Source organism: Electrophorus electricus, chromosome 12, assembly GCF_041902795.1.
Source record: "Electrophorus electricus isolate QZ-2024a chromosome 12, ASM4190279v1, whole genome shotgun sequence".
Lineage (NCBI taxonomy): Eukaryota > Metazoa > Chordata > Actinopteri > Gymnotiformes > Gymnotidae > Electrophorus > Electrophorus electricus.
Genome location: NC_137508.1, coordinates 10,957,501 through 10,976,915, shown reverse-complemented (window position 1 = coordinate 10,976,915; position 19,415 = coordinate 10,957,501). Strand labels below are relative to the sequence as shown.

General features: G+C 49.9%; 1 protein-coding gene across 7 annotated transcripts in view; it reads right to left on the bottom strand.

Annotated features, from left to right (window-relative positions):
* fgfr3 (fibroblast growth factor receptor 3) overlaps positions 1 to 19,415 on the bottom strand; it is a 39,147-nt gene that overhangs the window by 5,416 nt on the left and 14,316 nt on the right. For 2 of the 7 annotated variants that reach the window (XM_081724446.1, XM_081724445.1), the window contains 13 exons: positions 18,197 to 18,475; positions 15,886 to 15,951; positions 12,130 to 12,299; positions 8,393 to 8,516; positions 8,089 to 8,279; positions 6,448 to 6,601; positions 4,254 to 4,429; positions 2,261 to 2,409; positions 1,812 to 1,933; positions 1,550 to 1,660; positions 1,224 to 1,414; positions 710 to 832; positions 189 to 259 (listed from right to left, as the gene is read on the bottom strand). In XM_081724446.1, coding sequence (XP_081580572.1) covers positions 189 to 259; positions 710 to 832; positions 1,224 to 1,414; positions 1,550 to 1,660; positions 1,812 to 1,933; positions 2,261 to 2,409; positions 4,254 to 4,429; positions 6,448 to 6,601; positions 8,089 to 8,279; positions 8,393 to 8,516; positions 12,130 to 12,299; positions 15,886 to 15,951; positions 18,197 to 18,475 — 1,927 coding nt within the window. Of the gene's footprint in view, positions 1 to 188; positions 260 to 709; positions 833 to 1,223; positions 1,415 to 1,549; positions 1,661 to 1,811; positions 1,934 to 2,260; positions 2,410 to 4,253; positions 4,430 to 5,299; positions 5,445 to 6,447; positions 6,602 to 8,088; positions 8,280 to 8,392; positions 8,517 to 12,129; positions 12,300 to 15,885; positions 15,952 to 18,196; positions 18,476 to 19,415 lie in introns of all 7 variants that reach the window. The other 5 variants (XM_081724447.1, XM_081724448.1, XM_035531653.2 and 2 more) reach the window with 5 other exon arrangements.

Genomic DNA, 19,415 nt, shown 5'->3' with positions numbered 1-19,415 from the left:
ACACACACACACACACACACACACACACACACACACACACACACACACGCACACACTTCCATGACCTCATGCTCGGCACACAAACACACGCTGAGCTGAATGCTCAGAGGTGTTCCTCCGGCGGCTGGCAGACGGAGCGGGTGCGGTAACCCATGCGGGGAGCGGGGGAAGGGGTGATGCTCACTCACACGTCACTCTGGTGTGTGTAGACCCGGTCGAACAGCGCCTCCGGTGCCATCCATTTAACGGGCAGACGACCCTGAAAGCACACAGGCCGGTGGGGATGAGAGCAGAGCTGAGCAGGAGGCACGATCCAGGTGCCCAGCTAATGTCACCACTGCGCTGGAATAAACCCCTCCTCCCTGCTATACTCAAACTCACCTCTCCCGATTCCAGTCCTCTCTACTGTCCGCTACAACCCACACACTTCAGTGACGATCTTCAGCGCATACAAAGGCGTATTACTGCCAGCCATATTAAACCCCTTAACCCTCCACCCACTTTGATGTCTACTTCTCGTGGGGTGTTTAAACGACCTCTTTTTATGTGGCGTAACGATCATGTAATCTAGGTACTCCGTGTAACACTAATGTCAGAGAATCATATGATCACAGTAAGAGACTTTGCCTTGTGTGTGTTCCGAAAGGCATGAGAGAGTGGAACGGTAGGGCAGGTTCATTTCTGTTCTCAGAGGCTCCATCACACTTACATTGGTGGTCTTCTTGTAGTAGTCTATGTTGTGCACATCTCTGGCCAGTCCGAAATCGGCGATCTTCATCACGTTATCGTCTGTCACCAGCACGTTCCTGGCGGCCAGGTCCCTGTGGATACACTAAACACACATGAAGAGGTCACCATTTGTCCTGGACTACCAGGGAGGTCACCATCGACCCTGCAGTACAGGAGAGGTCACCATCGACCCTGCAGTATCGGTGAGGTCACCCTCCACCCTGCAGCACAGGAGAGGTCATCCTCCACCCTGCAGCACAGGAGAGGTCACCCTCCACCCTGCAGTACAGGAGAGGTCACCCTCCACCCTGCACTAAAGCCATGCATCTGTGGAATGGACCACAGCACAAAGCTTAAATGTGGAAATTCTGATAATTTGTCACAGATATATTCCGCTGGAAGTGCAAAAACTCCAACAAACAATTGGGAGATGGAGACAGGAGAAGAGCCTAGTGACGGACAAGGTGAGGTGTGAGGTGAGTGCTGCGCTTTACCTTCTGGGAGGCCAGGTACTCCATGCCTCTGGCCACCTGGTAAGCGCAGGACACCAGGTCTTTGAAGGTGAGCGTCTCATGGGGAATCTTACAGGTGTCGAACGAATAGTCCATGCCTGGGGGTCTGCGTGCCCGCAGGTACTCCCTCAGGTTGCCTTTAGAGGCGTACTCAACCAGCACATAGAGAGGACCTACATGCACACACACACACACACACACACACACACACACACACACACACACACACACACACACATTTACACTTACAGTCAACTCAAGCATAAGGCAAAATGTTGTAGTGAAGGTGTGTGTGTGAGAACACTAACCATCCTGTGTGCATGCTCCAAGCAGGTTGATGATGTTCTTGTGTTTCCCGATCATCTTCATCATCTCCATCTCAGACACCAGGTCAGACAAGTCCTTATCTGTGCCGTCATCTAAAGAAACAGTAACAACACTTTTTATGTGGTTGAAGACACATTTACCCAACAGCCAATCCAAGCAGCGGCCTCCAGGCCTGGAAACTGAGCTGGCCATTTAGATTTGAATCCAGAGCTGCGTTTGGCCGTCTCGCTGTATCACACACACCTTTGAGCATCTTGACAGCCACTGTGAGAGGCTTGTTGGGTTTCTCTTTATCGATCCCAATGGCTTCTGCCATCACCACCTGGCCAAAGCAGCCTTCTCCAAGAGCTTTGCCCAGTGTTAGCCTGTAACACCATATGCACACACACACACACACACACACACCCATACCCATATACATAGACAGACAGACAGACACACACACAGACAGAAACACACACAGTCCCAACAGGACATCCAGCTCAGTCAAAGAATCAGGACAATACTGGGGAATAATTAAGAACAGGAAACACATTCAGAAAAACACATTCAGAAAAGAAAATGGTTCAAACAGTATAAGAATGAGGTGTTAGAAGTTCAGCTTTTCTACAGTGTGTCGCCGTTTGTATGAAAACGCCTTGCTGGATTTGGGGTGTCAGGCGTGTCACGGTTCATCTGTGCAGGTGACTCACCTCGTGCGAGGAAACTCCCATTTGGGGTCGGAGGGCAGTTCCAGCTCGGAGACGTTGGGCAGCGTGGGTCCGTCGCTGGAAGACAGCCGGGCAATCCTCACCAGCGGCGTGTTGGAATTCATGGAGGAGTTGGAGTCCAAGGACACCTGCTTAAGTGAAGAAACAGAAGGGAATGTTGTCGTCTCTGCCGGACAGGGGATCAGGAGGAATTGGGGGGGAGGCGCAGGGCCAGGTCTGGGAAGGAGCGTAGAGGAGCAGCGGGGAGAAGGAGGTGAAGTGAGGAGCGTGTTGGAGGAAGAGAGCCTAGGCTAGTGTGTGGGACGTGGGTGTGCGGTGTGTGTGGTGTGGGGTCATGGGCATGCAGCGTGTGTATGTGCTCTTCACATCGACCTCCACACGCAAAGACTACAGTGCCAGTTATGCTGAGATGGATAGTGGATAGTGGAGCAGGAGCAGTATCACACACACATTCATATGAACGTGTAAACCGACACACGCACACACAAACACACACAACATATTTGTTCTGTGTCTGATATGTAATATGTCATATGTTTCCTAGAGGGACTCCTGAGGAGCTGTCTCTTCACGTGCTGCTTCCCGTCTCCCACTCTGGGGCTGTCTCTCCTCCTTCCTACAATGTTCTCTCTTTCTCTCATATACCCTCTCACACTACATCTTCATCTGTCACACTAGGGTTAGTATATATCTCTGTGTCTCTTACCTTAGTGTGATAGATGGTCTGGCTGGAATAGAGAAGAGTCTATTTCAATAATGTTTCACCCTCTTACCTTTAGGGTATTTTTTATTATGAACTTACCTCTCTCTCTCCCTCTCTCTCTCTCTCTCTCTCTCTCTCTCTCTCTCTCTCTCTCTCTCTCTCCCTCTCCCTCTCTCTCGCTCCCTCCCTCCCTCCCTCCCTCCCTCTCTCTCTCTCTCTCTCTCTCTCTCTCACTCGCTCCCTCTTTCTCTCTCTCTCTCGCTCCCTCTCTCTATCTCTCACTCTCTCTCTCTCGCTCTCTCTCTCTCGCTCCCTCCCTCTCTATCTCTCTCTCTCCCTCTCTCTCTCTCTCTCTCTCTCTCGCTCTCCCTCCCTCTCTCTGTTTCTGTCTCCCTCATCCTCTCCCCTCCTTCAGTGTTGCTGGGCGAACATCAAAAGCTCAGACAATGATAACTCAATCTAAGCGCTGCTGCTCCGCAGAGGAATAGCAAACACCTGCGAGACGGTACAGAGCTCGCCACAGTCACGCGCAGGTCACACACACGTGAGCAAATGCACGTGTCAAAACCCGCAGAAGCAGCATCACTCTAATTAACACTGAGATGACACTTGGACAAATAAGATTAAGATTCCAACAGAAACAGGCTGAAGTAACCGTCGATACAACCATTCTGCTGTAATGACTGAGGGAGGGAGGGACTGAATAAGAGAAAGTGCGAGAGTCTGTGTGTGTGTGTGTGTGTGTGTGTGTGTGTGTGTGTGTGTGTGTGTGTGTGCTGTGTGTGTGTGTGTGTGTGTGTGTGTGTGTGTGTGTGTGCTGTGTGTGTGTGTGTGTGTGTGTGTGCTGTGTGTGTGTGTGTGTGTGTGTGTGTGTGTGTGTGTGCTGGGTGTCTTCAGCTGCAGCTGCTGCTGTTTAAAATCTTTAAAACAACTGAGACAGACCGGGTTGCACTGAAAGTGAAACATGATCCAAACTTTGGCAGTCATGGGAGAATATGAATAATCTGCCGCTACATTACAACTATGACAAACTCCCATCGCCTCTCTCCCACGCACATGTAAACGCACACACACACACACACACACACACACACACACACACACACACACGCACACCGTACTGTACACACACCCCATATATATTACATCCTCAGCTACTGCAAGCACCATTAGCGCTGAGCCTGGTATTGTGTGTTCGTGATAATGCTGATACAGGAAACAGCATTTGATTAAAGCTGGAGGAGATCAAATCTTGTATCTACTTTCTGTTACCTGTCTCTTCAGGGGGAATTTTGAGAGCTTCTGCACAGGGGGTGTAGGCAGTGTCTTCTGCGTGTTCATTCGCATGCGACAGAGGACAATGATGATCACGGTGAGGACGAAGAGCACGCAGCCCGTCCCGTAGATGAGGAAGTCAGCGTAGTCTTCCTCTGGCTCCAGTTCCACGGCTGATGCAGAGGGGGGGGGGGGGGGGGTCAGAAGTTTGTGTCATGATGTCATCAACATGAGACCTGAAATTCTGCACTTTTATGAGCTGGCCTGCGATGTTACTGAGCCATGCACATCAGTTTAAAACGGCTCTCTGCACATGTACGAGTGGACAGGCTGAGAGAACAGACCTGTCCTGAACAGATGTGCAGGGATCTGAGTCAGTACTGCAAGGGAGCTGGGTCATCACGTCAAAAGCCCAGCATCAATTAACAGCCTCATTCCGAACTCATTAAATTTCTATTATGTTCCCTAGCAGGTACATGAATCCCATAATGCATCTCTCCCAGGGAAAGTCATTACTCATGTGGCATGCACATCTTAAACTCTGGAGAGTGGGCCAGATATGAGCAGAGCATTTAGTTAATTAAGGAAGAGGTGTGTGTGTGTGTGTGTGTGTGTGTCTGTGCGCACGCAGGGGGATGGAGACTAAATCTGTGCGCGCTCTTTTACTACAGCTCCCTGCAGAGACAATAGGAGTGGAGTAAAGACAGTAAGTCAGGAAGGCGGCAACACATGGTGAGGCGATGGCGGCGTGGCCCCCACACTCTCTGACTGCCAACCTCAGTGTGTACGTTCAGTCTATGGGGAAACAAGCCGCTGCCTACATCTGGCTCTAAACTGCCCTTAAACTGGCTGTTCTTTAATGACAGTGTGCGTGCGGTTCGAGGAATGAGAGGAAGAGGAAGGGGACGTAGAGTCACAAGCAGTCAGAGGAGCAGAAAGGCGGACTAACACAGGATGGACGAGGGGGACTCCAAGAGGAAACGTGGGCTCCAGAGGACGGGGCAGAGATAGGACAGAGAGGGTCCAGAGGACAGAGGGGGTACCTGGTAAAACGGTAAGCCAGGCAGAGTGATAGGCAAAGCCGATTGAGTTCCCTGCCAGGCAGGTGTACTCGCCCGCATCCTCAAAGGACACGTTGGTCAGGAAGAGAACCTCCAGCTCCTTATCCGTAGTGTTAATGCCAGCAGTCTGGAGAGGAAGGAGTAAGACAGAAGGAGAGGCAGGGAGAGAGAGAGGGAGAGAGAGAGAGAGAGAGAGAGAGAGAGAGAGAGAGAGAGAGAGAGACGTATAAACCACAACCCCTCAGGGGAAAAAAACAGCTACCCATCACCTAGGAAAAGCAGTTAGCCCATCACCAGACACCGCTCAGCAACCCTGGTAAAGTTTTGTCTTGACAACCCGGGCCACCTTATTGCCAGGGAGAATACCTGGAAGAAAACAAAGAACCTCCACCCAGCAACACCAAGCCACATGGAAACAGAGGGCACATCCGGAAGGTTTCGGGGTGGGCCGCTGACAGTCGGAACAAGAGCTCCGCGAGGCTGGGCTTCACAGTGGGCTTTACTCGCTGTGTTAATGCGACGCGTCTGTTTCTTATTTGAGTTGAGTTTAAAATACTCTGTGGTGAGGTGGACATTAACGTTCCCAAGGCTTCTTTAAAGTGTCTGTAGATACAACTGCCATCTATTCATTAAATAGAGCTGTCAAGTGTGTGTGTCTGTGTGTGTGTCTGTGTGTGTGTGTGTGTGTGGGGGGGGGGGGGGGTACAGAAAGAGCAGTGGCCCAGTTGTGGGTAGCAGTGTATGAGAAATCAATATGAATGTGTGTGTGATGAAGTCCTGGTTCCCATTATAGTTCAGCTCCTGTTGTGTTTTGCATCGATTGGAGGAGATGGAAGCGAGGAGAAAAATGAAGCAGACACACACACACACACACCCACACACACACACACACACACACACACACACACACACACACACACACACACACACACACAGTGTCCTCGGAGCTGCAATGGCTTATAGTCCATCCATGAATGAGGGATGAGAAAGGATTGAGAAGCCATAACCTACAGAAGCAGCACCCTGAGCCGCCACCACCACCGAGAGGAGAACATGATTGACAGCTGCTGTTTGCCGAGGGGGGAGGGGCAGGCCCTCTGAGGCGTTTGGGGGATGGGGGCGGGGTTTACCTGCTTGGCCTGGCTTGTGCACTGTAAGCCAGAACTCGATCTCAGACTTGCCTACAAAGTTGGAGGCTGAGCACGAGTACTGGCCCCCATCCTGCTCTGTCACATTCAACAGAGCGAGCTTAACAAGACATTCCTTAGTCATACTTTTCAGACTCTGCAGAAACACACACACACACACACAAATATACACACATGTAGTAAGAGGCAGCAAACTCATTAACATATGGGCATATATAATGAGTTGCGATGTTCTCACACACACACACACACACACACACACACAATACTTCAATGTCGTTTTCACTGCTGCTGACTGTAAGCAGTGCAGAATGGCGGCAGACATCAAACACAACCACATGGAACAAACCGAGTGGGTACGGAGTGCTGTGGTGCTGGTCTGTGCACTGACAGTTGCCCAGAGGAGCCTGGTCCTTCAACTCTCTCTCTTGTGATGTTCTCTCGGTCTCTCTCGCCCTCACACACACACACACACACACCTCCCAGCGCTGATGGATTTAACCTGTTTAAAACCCAGTTTCAATGGCCTCCACGTTCCTCCAAACATGTCTCCCACACTACACATGCTCTTTGTTCTCAGTCTCTCCATTTCCTCTATATCTGCAGACTCCACTGCACACGTGATTTGCTTCTTGCTGCTCTGTGGTAGTGTGTGTGTGGGGGGGGGGAGGGATTTAGAGGGCGCGCAGATGAGACTGTGGGGAAAGGGAACGCGAGTGCGCGGCTCCCAGTAAAATACTGTTTCAATTATGTGGGAGTTGAAAATAGCGCGGCGGTCTGGCCAGCCGTCGCCACTCCCCTCCCCTCCCCTCCCCTCCCCCTCCTCCTCCTCCTCCTCCTCCTCCTCCTCTCCCCTCCTCGGCCTGCTGACTCGGCCCTTCGCTCGCCTTGCCGTGCTCACTTTTTCCGTGGCTCTTTATGGGAGTCTCTTCCCTCTCTCCCTCTCTCTCTCTCTCTCTCTCTCTCTCTCTCTCTCTCTCTCTCCCCCTTTCTCTCTCCCCCTCTCTCCACCTCCTATGCCCTCCCCCAACGCCAAGGGAGCGGGGCAGAGGAGAGGGTGGCTGTCTCCCCACGAGACGCCAGCGCGGCGGTTTACTTAGCCTGAACCAGATGTGCGCCGCACCGCTGAGCGGGGAGAGAGAGAGAGAGAGAGAGGGGACCCCCCCTCCCCCTTCCCCCCACCCTCTGGTGCCTCCCCCGGGGCAGGCTGCAGAGACACCGCTGAAGGGCTGGTGCAGACCCGCCCGCCATCGGGGACTCTCCCTCTCTTTCAGCTTGGGGGAACTTCGTCCTGTTGCCCAACAGTCCGGTCGTTCAGGTTTACGGCACAGTGCAAAAAAAAACCAACTACGTGTGGAATAAAGTGCTGGGTGTAGGCGAGGGCGACGAGCTCAACCGTTCCACGTCCCGCCGTGGGTCTCTGAACGGGAGTCGTGTAGCCTGGCCGTGTTTCCACACGTCTTACGTACGGCGCAGCCGCGATCCCACTCTGTGATGGCGACCTTTGGCGGAGGCCTCTGCTAGGGGTCGCGTAAAGGGGGGAACGGCTGCGTGTACCGCGCGCAGGGGAGTAGGCCAGGGAAAGGCGGGGCTGCACCATGTGTTCTGATCGCAGGTCTGTACCTTGAGGACGGTGACGTAGGGGGTGCCGTTGGGGCCGTAGCGACTGCCGTTCACTTCGATGTGTTTAAGCCACTGGATGTGAGGCTGGGCGTCACTGTACACCTTACAGTGGAACTCCACATCGCTGCCCACCACCACCGTCTGATTGGCCGGCAGGCCTGCCTGCAGGATGGGCCGGTGAGGGGAGCGCTCTGATTGGATAAGAGGGGAAAAAGGCAGTGTGAAGGCGAACAGGCACACAGGGGAACTGGATGAGAGGGCCGTGCGTGTGTGAGCTGAATAAGGGTGTGTGCACGCGCTGTACCTAGCACGTCGAGCTGGTAAGTGTGTGTGATGGTCCCATATTTGTTCTGCACTACGCAGGTATAGTTCCCTCTGTCTGATGGAACTGCACTCTCCATCACCAAACTCCACTGTAGATGCCTCAGCTAGAGAGAGAGAGAGAGTGAGAAGGGTTAAGAACACCAAAATACCAAAAGAGGTATTTGGGGTATATCTGAATTGCATAAATCATTGGTCAAGGTTTGTTATTAAAAAAACAAAACAAAGTGGCTGTTAAATTGTTCATGACAGTATTGTTATAGTTAGTATATTAAAGTAAGTGACAGTTCCTCCACACACACACTCATACTCAGACACGTATGCACACATGCATGCACACATACATGCACACACACACACACACACACACACACACACACACACACACACACACACTCGCACACATCTGAAGGCCATGTCAACAGCACCACTCACAAGAAACACATCCCCAGACTTGGAAAATGTGCCGACGGGTCACAAAGTATATCTCTAAGTGTTTACATGACCCCAACACCCCTAGAATTACACACGCACACAAACAGGGCCTACCCATTCATGCTGCTCTCATATAGACTGTGCTTATAGACACCTCTCTCTCTGTCTGTCTCTGTCTGTCTGTCTGTCTGTCTGTCTGTCTGTCTGTCTGTCTCTCTTTCTGTGCACACTTGGAGGTCTGAGTGGAAAAAAATGTAACTGTGTAAATATTATGAGCTGTGTTTTTGCACAGTTGCATGGTAACACTTACTGGGCTACACACATACACACACCCATGCCCCAGAAAGTTGGCAAGTGTGTGTGTGTGTGTGTGTGTGTGTGTGTGTGTGTGTGTGTGTGTGGTGCCCGCCACGCCCCTCCTCTCCTCCTGCTGTTCCTTGCTCGCTCGCTGGTGTGCTTTGAGTCAATGACTCTTAAGAGCCTGCTGACGGACACGCTGCATCAGAGTACGTGTGTGCGTGTGTGTGCGCGAGCACGTAAGAGAGTGGCCGAGTGTGTGCTTGGGGTGTGTCTAGGTTGGGGGTGGAGGGATGTGTTATCAAACGTTGGTATCATGCGAGTTTGTGAGACATTCATGTCACTGCCTCCTCAAAAAAAAAAAAGAAAAGCTGAAGAATTCTCAGCTGTTCCTGAAACAGTAAATTGAGAGCAAGAAGGAGAGAGAGAGAGAGAGAGAGAGAGACTGAGAGAGGGTAAAAGACAAAGAGAGAGAGGGAACCATGGCAGGTGAAAGGAAATAAAAGGAGATGCAGAGGGCAACAGAAAGTTTAGAGCTGGCTGTGGTGGGCGAGTGGGGGATTTATGGTGTGTCAGGATTGTGGAGGCTCATTCAGACAGCAGTGGGGCTTAATTTGACCCGCAGAGACAGGAAGCAGAAACTACTGACCCCTCAGCTGGCCATTAAAACGACAAAACTCTCTCACTCTCTCTGTCGCCCTCTTCCTCTGTCTGTGTGTTTCAGAGCTGGGCTTTAATTGGAGACACAGGAACATCAGCATCAAACATATCCATCAGTCAACTACAGACTGTAATCACACACATTCAGAGATGTGAGGACACACACACACACACAAACACACACACACACACACACACACACACACACACACACTTTATTACATGAATAACTAGTTAGGCCTCTGGTCAGAGCTAAATGCAAGCATGCTTGTGTAAGTCCACAAACAGACACTGCTAAAATAACACTCCTCCTAGTTACTAGAGCGGTATTAGACGTTCAGTCACAATAGCTGTTGAACAGAGACATGTACCAGCAGAGAGCCGAGAACCTGCTCTTCCACATTCACTCTCTCTCTCTCTCTCTCTCTCTCTCTCTCTCACACACGCACACACACACACACACACACGCACACACACGCACACACACACACACACACACACACACACACACACACACACACACAGACAGACAGACAGAGAGAGACAGTGTTCGTAGAACATGTCCTAAAAGCAATTAAATCCATCCATAATTAAAACATAGACACATTTATACAATATTACTTTACAGAATGGTGTATAATAAACACAAATGAGTGTAGCTCCCCACTAACAGTCTTTTAAGAGATTAAGTCACTGATGTAGATGACTTAATACAGGCCTACAGACTGACTTGTTGATTAAGATGTTTAACATGCAAGGTGTCCACACACTAACACACTTTCACAAAAGCCACAGTGTGTGTGTGTGTTTGTGCGTGAGTGTGAGTGTGTGTGTGGCGTGACTAACCTATACTGCTGCAGATTAGCATTTTAACAATGAGACCCTAGTAGCCATATGTGACCATGACAAAAGCCACGCCTCACCTGTCAATCAAAGGCTCACAGTCACCACAGAAACACCCACATAAACCCGCCCCCTTCTGATGACTCGACAGAGACATGAACTCTGACCCCTCAGCTCTGCCAGTCAGCAAAGAGTTCTGTTCACGTGTGTGTGTGTGTGTGTGTGTGTGTGTGTGTGTGTGTGTGTGTGTGTGCGTGTGTGTGTGTATGGGAGAAATCTGTGGGAAAGTCAACTGTTCTGACAGAGGACTGGAGACTTTTAGACAACAAGACTACAGGCAGTGACTAATTTTCTTACATTTAGATTTCATTTGGCATTCTTAACACATTTACACACTCTTTACTATGCTCTGACCAGCAAGTCTGCAAACAACAACCTGGACTCAGAATGAATATACCTCACTGTAGCCAAATCAAAGGTGCATTGCATCCCATACCACACAGACCCTGATATCAGCCATTTGTTTCTGACCTATAAAACTGACACGGCATTCCTCTTCAGTTCTGTCAGCATAAAACCCACACCAGGGGTTTAGTGTTCATCATCTCCTGGTAACACACACGAGCCCAGTTCTTGGCTCAGGTTCTTGGATTTTCTACTCAACACGTTTCTTCGTTGAACTGGTTTTCTTCCTAAAGTGCTGCAAATATCCCACAATCCCAGTGCTTTCACCATTTGTTTTTACACAGAATTTAGTCCACATGCTAATACAGATTACACACGATACATATATAAGCGCCCCCCCCCCCCCCCCCAGGCACATTTACATATGCATGGCTATGAGGGTTACGACTTTAAGCCTGCTGCTTTAATAGAAGTGGCAAGAAGGCATTGTGAAGCTGTCACATGTAGTCTGAGCCCTGACCCTGACCCTGACCCTGACCCTGACCCTGCATGTGAGGGTGGGTGTGTTCTAGAGCTGGTGCTGGGAGGGGTTAGGCAATAATAAAGCTGTCAATGCCATCTTCAACTCTGACCCCACGGATGAACTTATCAGCAAACAGCAGGGCATCAAAATGTACAAATGGAAGTATTCAAAAATCTCCGCAGTCCATCTTCATAGCAACTTAAACTCAGAAAATCCACTCTACCCATATGGCGCTCGAAGATTTCAGCTCTATTACAAAACGAATTCCAGTAAAATCCTGTTTGCTTATTTAGGACTGGAGTAGTGTTAATACTGTTAATAGTCTACAGGACAGATTTTTAGATTATGTGCTAACATTCCTCCATATGTGAGTGTGTTTGTGTGTGAGTGGAAAAGATCTGAAAATGACAGAATGGCCCCATATACCAACTCGAGAAGACGGTAATGAGAGCAGGACTGCACAGGACACAGATTCTACACACACACACACACACACACACACACACACACACACACACACACACACTGGCAATTGTTCAGGTGGCTCAGAGGTGTACCTTAATCCCACCCATCCTCTGTTCGCCTTTAAACTCTTTCCCGTTCTTCAGCCAGTGGATGGTGGGTGTGGGGTTGCCAGCAGCAGCACAGCGGAACTTCACTGTATTGGCAGCAGGGACAGCCAATAGCTTCTTCTCCATTCGCTCTGGGCGGGTCCAATATGGCACTTCTAATTTGGAAAGAAATTAATCTGATTTTATTGAAATACATTTAAGACTTACAGTATATTTCTAAAAACCTCACTTGTGCTTGTTAATAAACAAACTCAGTTTTATTTATTTTAGGCCAGACTGCAAGAAATGGTGTAAAATCACAGCATAAGTTACAGCACAAATGAAAAACACTGCTCTGATTCTTAAGAAACATGAGGATATGTGTTTGGGGTCTGCAGCCATTAGGTGAAGGCTGGTGTTCCTTCTTCAAGAGGTGTGTGTGTCTGTGTGTGTCTGTGTGTGTCTTTGTGTGTCTCTGTGTGTGTGTCTCTGTGTGTGTGTGTCTGCGTGTGTGTCTGTGTGTGTCTGTGTGTGTGTCTCTGTGTGTGTGTGTCTGCGTGTGTCTCTGTGTGTGTGTCTCTGTGTGTGTGTGTGTGTGTCTGTGTGTGTGTGTCTGTGTGTGTGTGTCTGCGTGTGTGTCTGTGTGTGTCTCTGTGTGTGTCTCTGTGTGTGTGTCTCTGTGTGTGTGTGTGTCTGTGTGTGTCGGTGTGTGTCTTTGTGTGTCTCTGTGTGTGTCTCTGTGTGTGTGTGTGTCTGTGTGTGTGTCTGTGTGTGTGTCTGCGTGTGTGTCTGTGTGTGTCTCTGTGTGTGTCTCTGTGTGTGTGTCTCTGTGTGTGTGTGTGTCTGTGTGTGTGTCTGTGTGTGTCTGTGTGTGTCTTTGTGTGTCTCTGTGTGTGTCTCTGTGTGTGTGTCTGCGTGTGTGTCTGTGTGTGTCGGTGTGTGGGTGAAAGTTTATGGAAACATTTTCTTGCATGCCATGGCAGCGTCAGACTGGCTGCCTAATTCTTAGACTGAATAAAGTTTTGTTTGGAAAGGTAAACACACACACACACACATACACAGAGAGAGAGAGAGACAGCGCACAACGAGAGTCACTGCTGAGGAAACTAGAGTCCCTATCGTCAAGGTTATTAATGCACAGTGATAGTCTTCCTCAACCATTAGGCCCTTAGTTTTGACTCCTAGATGAGTAGCGTTTGTCTTTCAGGTGTGGAGACCTGTAGTCCAGGTTGTCGTGGTTACGTGGTGTGGAGGCAGCCCTCAGGCCAGCTGCTCTGGCCACACTTCATCCGACAAGCAGCACAAGGAGGATGTGGAGATCACGGGACTTGGAGGGAGGAAGCAAACATGACCCTCCATCCCTTCTCAAATAGTTTAGGCCAGATCAGATTGAGGCTACAGATGTCACCTCACGCACGCACACACGCCCACACACACTAACACCCACACCCACCCATTTTAAGGGCTATTTAGAGGTTATTTGAGGGGCCCATTTTAGAACATGCGCTCCTGTAGCTGCAGGGTGAACATTACCATATGCCAAACTGCTCAGGTTTCTGGACTAATTTGCACTGATTGGTAATGTAATGGCAGTTGCGTACAGTGGGTCAGAGACATAAAGGTACACTATCACGAACTGTTTCAGATAGGAGTGTGAGGGGTGAACTGCAGGCTGGAATTTCCTTTGGTATAATGGGTACAGCATACACATATTTGCACAGACACCTACACACCCACGCACGCGCATACACACACATATGCAAGCAAGCTCATCCACAATCCAAGCTCACCCACACACACGCACACAAGGACACCCACCAACACCCACTTATGTATGCACCCACACACAAGCAAACTCATGCATTCTTGGCACACACACACACACACACACACACACACACACACACACACACACACAAACACACAAACACAGACACACACACACGATGCGCTTTTCTGTAAGAGTCTAAGATGATTTACTGCTGGTCAATGGAGCGTGTTGAGTAGGAGTCCAAAAGCGGTTCAGGCCTGTGTGTGTGTGCGTGCGTGTGTGTGTGTGTGTGTGTGTGTGTGTGTGTGTGTGTGTGTGGTAGCTTGCCCTCTTCGACTCTCTTGTAGAACTCAGTAAGGACAATCAGAGCTTTGAGTGGAAAGCCCCGGCCGTGCCAAAACAAGCTTGCAGGGCACTGTGCAGTGACACAGGGCTGCCTGCAGTGCCCACGAGCGGGGGATGGGCCCAGCGCCGACGCAGGAACGTGGGAGCGCGGGACCCACCGGGGGCCAGGCAGCCTGAGACTGAAGCCTGGCCCCCCGGGGGGCGCCACTCGCTCTGTGGCCGATGGAGTGGGAGATGGTGGAGAGACTCTCCTCGTGTTCTGAATCCGCAGGGAGGCTAAGCTCTCACATGACGTCTCTTTTATGACCCCCCCTGCTCTTTGCCTCTCTCTCTCATTAGAGGTGAATTTCTGGTCATTTAACTCTAAAGGGCTCAGGCTTTTAAAGTTTGCCCTAATCCTCCTCTCTCCTCCCCCGTCCGAGATCTACAGACAGCAGACACCTAACTGGCATGTAATGGCCTTTCTCTCGATTTTATTCACTTCTTCCCTTATTTCATTTGATCCTTTTCATTCTTGAAGGGTTAATTATGTAATTGTGTGGCAGTAGTTGTCTCGGTGAGCGTCTCGTGCTGTCTCTAAAACACGTCCACGCAGCTCTCCTTGGTTTGCCATTCCTCAGAACCCATTCAGCTCAGCAACACCCACAGACCCCCCCCCCCCACACACACACACACACACACACACACACACACACACACACACACACACACACACACACACACACACACACACACAGAGCAGCAGCAATCTCTGTAAATGATTCAGTCAGTTTAATAATTTCACTTGAGAGAGACCTAGAGCCAAGTGCCCCCAGTTAGACTTCAGATTACTGTCTTTTCCATGCTGTCCAAAGCCCTAAACCCCCCCACCCAGGAGCCACAGGAGCTGTCAAACGCCACTGATAGCTCTCTCGCTCTCTCTCTCTCTGTCTCTCGCTCTCTCTTTCTCTCTCTCTCTCTCTCTCTGTCTCTCTCTCTCTCTGTCTTCTCTCTCTCTCTCTTTCTCTCTCTCTCTCTGTCTCTCTCTCTCTCTGTCTCTCTCTCTGTCTCTCGCTCTCTCTTTCTCTCTCTCGCTCTCTCTCTCTCTCTCTCTCTCTGTCTCTCTCTCTCTCTCTGTCTCTCTCTCTCTCTTGCTCTCTCTCTCTCTCACTCTCTCTCTCTCTCTCTCTCGCCTCTCTCTCTCTCTCTCTCTCGCTCTTTCTCTCTCTCGCTCTCTCTCTCTCTCTCTGTCTCTCGCTCTCTCTTTCTCTCTCTCTCTCTCTCTCTCTCTGTCTCTCTCTCTGTCTCTCGCTCTCTCTTTCTCTCTCTCACTCTCTCTCTGTCTCTCTCTCTCTCTCTCTCTCTCTCTCTCTCTCTCTCTCTCTCTCTCTGTCTCTCTCTCTGTCTCTCTCTCTCTCTCTCTCTCTCTGTCTCTCTCTCTCTCTCTCTCTCTCTCTCTGTGGCATGTGCGCACACACACAGACTTGCTAGCAAGGTTCTATTTTGTGGTACCAGGGGACAGTAGATGATGAAATGAAATGCAAGCCTAAATCATGAATGGCAGGTCCAGAATGAGTGTATTAAAACGAAAAGGAAAAAAAACGGAATAAAATGTCTAATTCACAGAAGAAGAATTAAAAATGAAAGGATGAAATAAGGGAACACACCATTTCCATTACCTGCATCGTCTGGCTCTTCATCGTAGTCTTCATCATCACCAGATGAGAGAGAATCTGAAAGAGAGAGTGTGAGAGAGCGAGAGAGAGACAGAACATGGGATAGTTACAGAGACAGAGAGAAGGAGAGTTAGTGACAGAGAGAGAGAGAGAGAGAGAGAGAGAGAGAGAGAGAGAGAGAGAGAGAGAGAGAGTGGATTACAGTGATTTTTTTCACACAACAATGAAACTATTCATAATCCACTGAATGCTGAATGGGGAAAGTGAACTGATAAGTAATCACAACCAATTACTGCATACACAAACACCAAAGTACTCACAGCCCCCCCCACACCCACCCACACACACACACACACACACACACACACACACAGTGCACAGAGCGGTTAATGGCTGGCAGATGTAAGCAGGCACTCAGTAAGCAAAAGGTCCACAAGATTTCTGACAACAGCTGTATTATTACACACCCGTACACACACACATGCACACACACACACACACACACACACACACACACACACGCACACACCCACCCACCCACACACACACACACACACACACACACAAACACTCCTGTATGGTAGTTCTAAATGAACCCATTGAGAGAGAGGTAAGAATAACATGACCCTGAAAAAAGAGATCCATTTTGCTGTTCCTCAATAGACACACAGGTAGCAGCTTAAAACACTTTACCTACATTCATGCACCCCCCCACTCCCACATACACTTTAGCACACATTGTCCTCCTCGGCCCCTAATCTGCGTTTAGCTTGTGCTAAACCCACACTCATCTCATGAGGTCTCGGCAGTACCATGCCAAAGCCCTCTAGTCTCTCAGTGCCCAGCTCAGACACACACACACACACACACACACACACACACACACACTCAGACATACACTCACGTCACCACGGCTGCCTGCCTGTACTGGGCTTTATCAAAGACTATGGGTGCATGTGCAGATGGAGGCTTTGTTGCATGCCAGGATTTGCGTGTGTGTGTGTGTGTGTGTGTGTGTGTGTGTGTGTGTGTGTGTGTGTGTGTGTGTGTGTGTGTGCATGCGCGTGCGCGTGCGTGCTGTTCTACTGCTACTAGTGATGAGATGTTTTACAGTGCTTGTCTTATCATCCCCTTTTGAAGTACTCGGAGTGTGTGTGTGTGTGCGGCAGGCGTTCGATGTATGGTTTTCATTGAGTGTGCTGTTGTGTGCGCATCTGCAGTGCTGGCAGGAGATGCGTGCGCTTAGGTGGGCAGGACAGGATATTGCTGTCTTTTGCGGCCGTTTTATCAATGCAAGATAATTGGCTGAGAGTGTGTAACTGTTTCTTTCTCTCTGCACTGACAGGGGGCTGCATCTGGACCCGTGCCGAACACGTGGGCAAGAGAAAGAAAAACTCTCTCTTCATTCTCTCTCTCTGTCTCTCCCTCCATCTGGTTTAAATGATGAGGTGATTCCAGACAACTGCTGTCTAATTAGTCGTCAATGAGCAACTCAGCTGGTGTCCCTGAGTCCCTACAGTTACAGGACCTTGGTCTAACCCCAGCTACCGTGGACATCAGCACACACTTGTGCGCACGCTGGTGTGCACACCCTCGTGTGCCCACCCTCGTGCGCGCAAGCTTGTGCACATCTGAGCATTCCAGAATGCCTAATTGGAGTAAGAGTGAGTTTATTTTCTTTGAGTTAATGATATTTTGTCCTGGGAGCATAAGTGTCTTTTGCTTCGGTGTGTGTGTGGGGCTGTGAGTGCAGTAACGTACACAGAAAACTGGACTGGAGGATTTGCGTTCTCTTGAACAGGAAATGCATGGAAGGCTGGTTGCTGCAAATATAGTGCAACGCCACCCCCTTTCTCGGTGTGCCTGCCTGTCTTGCTGTCTGTCTGCCCCCCCCTCTCTCTGCAGATGGTGTTCAGGTGCTTTAGGTTGAGTCTACAGCACCTCTTCGAGGACACTCTGCATGAATGGGTCTGTGTGTGCGTCCTGCTCCTGGTGTTTTAGGATGTTGCAATATAGGATTACCTGGAGGAATAGTTGGCAGGATAATTTCATAAGAAGGGTGTGAGGTGAATTTTGATTGGCCAGAAGCCACTACTGACACACTTGCACACAAACGCAGACATTCACACATTCACGCCGGCGCATAAATCTTTCAACACATAACGAGCCTATACACGATCTACAAGGTCTAATTGTGAGAAAACAACAATTCTCAACTCCCAACATATTGCAGCTGAAGGAGGTGGGGGAGATGAGAGAGAGAGAGTTGTGATGAAGATGGGCGGGGCTTGGATGTACCGACCCGTGACCCTGACAGTGTAGTTGCTGAGCAGCGTTTTGCTGTGGGCGTCTCTGCAGGAGTAGACACCCGAGTCCTCATAGGAGACGTTGATGATGTGCAGCACCCTCTGGCCCAGTCGCGTGCGGTTGCTGGGCAACACGTCGCCGCCGTCCTTCTGCCACACGACGGGCAGCAGGAAGTGATGCGGCGTGCAGGGGAGGTCCAGCGTCTCTCCCGGCACCACCGCCGAATCCTCCAGGAAAACCTCGGACTCGGACTCGGCCTCGCTCGACGGCCAGTCTGAGAGAGAGAGAGAGAGAGAGAGAGAGAGAGAGAGAGAGAGAGAGAGAGAGAGAGAGAGAGAGAGAGAGACATTTAGCCAGACAGACATGCAGAGAGACAGGGAGAGATCCAGACAGAGACAGAGAAGCAATTAGAAAGAGAGAGAGAGAGAGAGAGAGAGAGAGAGAGAGAGAGAGAGAGAGAGGTGGAAAGATAAGGTGAAGACAGAACGAATATTTCGTACAGTACAGGTCTGGGAGAGAAGGGAACCTTTCAGTGGCATGAACATGCCAACACAGTGCAGGAAAAGTAAACAGACAAACATGTTTACCAGTCACCTTGCCGATTGCCACGGAGACCCTACTGAGCCAGAGGAAGAGGTGTGAAACGCTAGCACATTCTGAAATGAGAACTCCCCTGGCCTGATTCCCTTTACCCTCCACGACACCACAGTCCTCTGTCAGCCTCTGTCCTCAAGATGGAGGGACACTAGTCCTGTCTGCAGTAGAGGAATATTTTCTCTTGTGTGATGAGTGGAAAGGGAGCGTTCACACACGACCCTCAGACGAGACTAAGCTTGAGTGGAATACTGAGTCGAATGCATGAATTATAGATCAGCCATGTGCCCCCCCCCCACCCACACACACACACAAACGTGTGCTCACACTCTCACACACACTCTCACACACACTGACACACACACTAACATGTAGGCATGTATGCATGCACACAACATGCAAAACAGCTGCGTGTAACTGCGTTAAGAGTTGAGAGGAAAAGCATGTGAACGAAGTCTGGCACTTTATTGACAGATTATACTTACAGTGTTCAGTCTTACATGAGTGTGTGTGCGTGTGTGTGCTTCTGAGGAGTCAAAAATCAGCCAAATGTGCAAGGGAAGATAATGAATAAATCTCCTACATGGCTAGCGCTTGGCAGTGGCGGGTGGAGGGGTGGA